Below are 4,480 nucleotides of genomic sequence, written 5' to 3' on the forward strand. Positions count from 1 at the left end.
CGAAAGCACAGACAAGGGAAGCAAACAGAGACAAGTGGGACTGTACCAACTTCAAAACCTGAAGCACAAAAGGACACTTTCACCAGACTCCAGACTCCAGGATGGGAGAGAAGATGTATCTGGTAAGGAGTTAATATCCAGCATCTATTACAAACTCACACAAGACAACATAAGAAACCCAAAGAACACAACTGAAGAATGAGCTAAACCTTGACTAGACATTTCTCCAAAGATGATTACAAATGGCCAATAAAGTCATGAAAAGTGACTCAACATCAGCAATCCTACAGAACTATGAAAGATCTCCTCAGGCCTGTAGGGGTTTTGCTTGGTGCATCAGGGCATTAATATTCAAAACCCCACATCAGATTCCCACAGGGACAAGGAAGTTATGGGGAAGGCGCATAATAGGCCCACGGTACAGAAAGTGATAGGGGAAGTGTAGTGATAAGCAGCTCCAAAGGTCACACACCCGAAACTAGCATTAGAAATTTTATGTCATGTGAGTCTCACCTCCACAAAAGTTTCTCATTAGTTTATTTGTAAATCGCGTGCGCGCACACACACACACACGTGCACACACATGCATATACACATACAGAGTTCTCTCTCTGGCATGAATTCTGTGGCCTCTCTTGAATGTGAAAATAGTTGCTTCCTTCCCCCAGTTCTTTCGTGTGGGTTGCTTTAGGATGGGCCTTGTGCTCTGAGGTGCGTAGGCCTGGCCCCTTCTCTGTCCCTGAGGCCCATCTTACCTGGCACAGCTTATGGGGAAATTTCCTCTTCTGCATTTCTGTCTATACCTTCTGGCTTGGAGAGAGAGACAGACAGAGAGAGAGAGAGAGAGAGAGAGAGAGAGAAAGATAAATCGGTTGCCTCCCATACTTGCTCTGAGCTGGTATGGAAACGAGGTATGTGCCCTGATCTGGAATTAAACCTGCAACCAATGTGCTGTAGGGAGGATGCTTCCACCAACAGAGCCATCCGGCCAGGGCTATCTATTTCCACCTGTAAAGTCCTCCCAAACAGATGTATCATTTCCTCCTTTGAGGTAGCGCATAGTGTATTTTTGTGATGTGCATCTCTGAATGTTCCAGGAACATCGTAAGTTTTGATGTGTCCATGACATCTTTATACCATGCTGTTTTTTGGTAGTCACTGTACTATACGGATGCATTTGAGTTTTGCAATGTGATTTTGTCTCTAGAAACCTTGCTGACTCTCTTCTCAAGCCCCTACATGTATCTGTATGTACGTGTGGATTTTCCTATATAGACACAATCCTTGATAGGGAAAGGCAGCTTTATTTTCTTTGGAATTTCCATAGCTTTTACTTATTGTTCTTGCGCTGGCTGCTGGGAGCGGGTAACCATTGCAACGGAGGAAGGCTCCCTCAGACCATCAGACCACCAAACCATCAGACCGCCCCCCACACACACCCCCACATACTGCTTGTGCTTCCGGAGGAGGGAGAAGAGCAGACTCGACTGACCAGTGCTGCTGCGTTAGGTGTGGAGCTTGCTGAGCTCACCCTCTATCCCACCAGGGGAGCCTCCTGGATCCCTAGCTGACTGTGATGTTATCCTGAAGGCCTTTGACATCCCCCCGCGCTCACTGGTTCCTCCCTTGAGATTCCATCAGTCAAGGGCAGTGAGGCACACAGAAGCCCCACTATGTGCTCCAGCAGCGGGAATGGAATGTCAGGGTTTGTGATGCCCGGGTTGGGACACAGATGGAGCAGAAAGGGATCCCTTCCCATCAGCCTGGGTGGGGTTCTGAGAAGGGACCCAGCGATGAGGGGCCAGGAAGGTGGATTTTCATGAACTTTCAGGTGGCAGCGCTGCTGCTGTGCTGAGGTCCCGCCAAATGGGGCGTCCGTTTCCGATGGGGCTTGTGCACCTCGCTGTCCCTCAGACACTCAGACCCTCGAGCCAACACAGGTGCGTCCCACGTCCCCAAGAAGAGCTCAGAGCAAAGGCCTTTACCACTCAGCTTTGCCCCTGGGTGCCACCCTCCACTGGACTTGGGTCTAAATTCCTCTCTCTTTTGCCAGCACTTGGTCTAAAAAAATATTAAAATGATCTTTTTCCAGAATGTTCGACAGTTCCAGCTGGAGGGCGGGTCCCCCCGAGTCCCCAGGACCAGCTCTGAGTGTGCTGGGCCCTGGGCGACCTCCCTCCCCACTTACACATCCTCTGTAAGGGGGTCACTTTATGCACAAGCCACTCAGCCTCCCAGGGCCTCAGGACATTTGCCTGCGGAGTCATGGAGGGGGGGTGGGGGAGGGGAGACAGAAATATTTCTCAGGCACCACCTCCAACTCCAGTGGAGGCCAAGTTCCCCTTCCAGCCTGGCCCCCAGTCTCTCCCCCAGGGCTTCCTGTTGGGGTGTCCTAGGCCCCACCCCAGAGCTGGGCACTTCGCTCCCTGACACAGGGACCTGGACCCGCTCTGCCTGCCAGAGGCAGACATGGTGCCCCTGCTGCTGCTGCCTCTGCTGTGGGGGGGTGAGTGGCTGAGGCAGGGGGGCTGGGCAGGTGGGGGAGGGGCGAGGGCTGCATCTGAGCCTCTGTCTCCCATCCCTAGGGTCCCTGGAGCAGCAGCATCCAGGCTATGAGATCGAAGTGCAGGAATCGGTGACGGTGCAGGAGGGTCTGTGTGTCCACGTGCCCTGCTCCTTCTCCTACCCGTGGAGTTCGTGGTCTTCCTCTAGTGAACTCTACACCTACTGGTACCGGGACGGGGCCAACACAAACTATTCTGCTCCTGTGGTCTCGACCAAGTGGAATAAACCAGTGAGGAGAGAGACCCAAGGCCGCTTCCTCCTCGCGGACCCCACGACCAACAACTGTTCCCTGGACATCAGAGATGCCAGGGGGAGTGACAGAGGACGCTACTTCTTCCGAGTGGAGAGAGGGAATTCTGTGAAATATAATTATGTAATGAAGAAGCTGCATTTGATGGTGACAGGTACAGCAGGGGCCTGGGAGAGGACCCAGGGACATGGGACCCCGTCTTAGAGCAGGAACAGGACACTGGGTCACTCACTGTCCAGGCCGTGGGCCTTGGGTGGTGGGAAGGGACACAGGGCCTGGGTGAGCTCAGCCCGAGGCAGGGCCTCTCTCAGGGTCCCGCTCTGAGTCCCCACCCCTGGAGCCCAGGCACCTGCCTTTCTCCCCTGCAGCCCTGACAGAGAAACCCCACATCCGTGTACGGGAGCCTCTGGAGTCCGGCCGCCCCACACGGCTGGCCTGCAGCCTGCCAGGGGCCTGCGAAGGGGGACGACCTCTCACCTTCTCCTGGACGGGAGCCGCTGTGGACTCGCTGGACCCCAAGAACCGCAGCTCCTCAGTGCTCACCTTCACCCCGAGGCCCCGGGACCATGGCACCAGCCTCACCTGTCAGGTGAAACGGGAAGGATCCCAGTGGACCACACAGACAACCATCCGGCTCAATGTCTCCTGTGAGTGTTGGAGGGGTGGCTGGGTCTGTGGGGGGCAGTGGGAGCGACGTGTGTGTGTGTGTGTGTGTGTGTGTGTGCAGGAGGCTGAGCTAACCTGAGAACACCCAGCATGGATCTGCGTGTAGGTGGGGAGTGTTCCCACTGCCCCTTCTTGGGGTTGGAGTTACTTCCATCTGAAGGGGGGCCCTGTCTTTCTATCCCAGATGCCCCTCAGAACCTCACCATAGGCGTCTCCTTCAGAAACGACCCAGGTAGGAAAGAACCCCTCCTCTCTGGGCTGGGACCTGCCCCGGGGCCCTGGTGGGGCAGCGGGGGGGGAGGGGGGAGCAGGAGTTTGAATGCGATGAGACATGGGAAGGGCAAGGATGAAAGGCATCACCCCAGTCCCTCAACTCTAGTAGGTGGGTGCCTGCATCTGTGTTCCACCCACCTCTCTCTCTCTCTCTCTCTCTCTCTCTCTCTCTCATAATCATTCTCCCCAAAGTCTTTAAGAATCTGCAAACCACATCCCTTTCCATCCTGGAGGGAGAGGCGCTGAGGCTGCGCTGTGAGGCTGACAGCAACCCCCCTGCCGAGCTGAGCTGGTTCTGGGGGTCCCCAGGCCTGAACGCCACCCCCCTCTCCAGCACCGCGATCCTGGAGCTGCCTCGCGTGGGGCCTGCACAGGAAGGAGAGTTCACCTGCCAAGCTCGGCACCCGCTGGGCTCCCACAGTGTCTCTCTCATCCTCTCCGTGGTCTGTGAGTGGGGAGACGCCCCGGGGGACAGGACAGCTGGGTTCTGAGGAGATTAGAGGCACCGCTGACCCTTCTCCTCGCCCCCCACAGACCCCCCGCAGCTGCTGGGACCCTCGTGCTCCTGGGAGGACCAGGGTCTGCACTGCAGCTGCTCCTCCAGGGCCCAGCCGGCCCCCTCCCTGCGCTGGCGGCTGGGGGCGGGGCTGCTGGAGGGAAACCATGGCAACGTCTCCCACGCTGTCACCTCCAGCTCAGAGGGGCCCTGGACCAACAGCTCCCTGA

At 56.3% G+C, this 4,480-nt stretch overlaps 1 protein-coding gene across 1 annotated transcript in view; it reads left to right on the forward strand.

Annotated features, from left to right (window-relative positions):
• The first annotated feature begins 2,469 nt into the window (after positions 1-2,469).
• Positions 2,470-4,480, forward strand: part of LOC102421750 (sialic acid-binding Ig-like lectin 5) — a 4,326-nt gene continuing 2,315 nt past the window's right edge. The window contains exons 1-6 of the mRNA XM_014448457.2: positions 2,470-2,506; positions 2,586-2,969; positions 3,184-3,462; positions 3,666-3,713; positions 3,947-4,201; positions 4,289-4,479. Of these exons, the coding sequence (XP_014303943.2) occupies positions 2,470-2,506; positions 2,586-2,969; positions 3,184-3,462; positions 3,666-3,713; positions 3,947-4,201; positions 4,289-4,479 (1,194 nt within the window). The remainder of the gene's footprint in view (positions 2,507-2,585; positions 2,970-3,183; positions 3,463-3,665; positions 3,714-3,946; positions 4,202-4,288; position 4,480) is intronic.

Source organism: Myotis lucifugus, unplaced genomic scaffold, assembly GCF_000147115.1.
Source record: "Myotis lucifugus unplaced genomic scaffold, Myoluc2.0 scaffold_838, whole genome shotgun sequence".
Taxonomy (NCBI): domain Eukaryota; kingdom Metazoa; phylum Chordata; class Mammalia; order Chiroptera; family Vespertilionidae; genus Myotis; species Myotis lucifugus.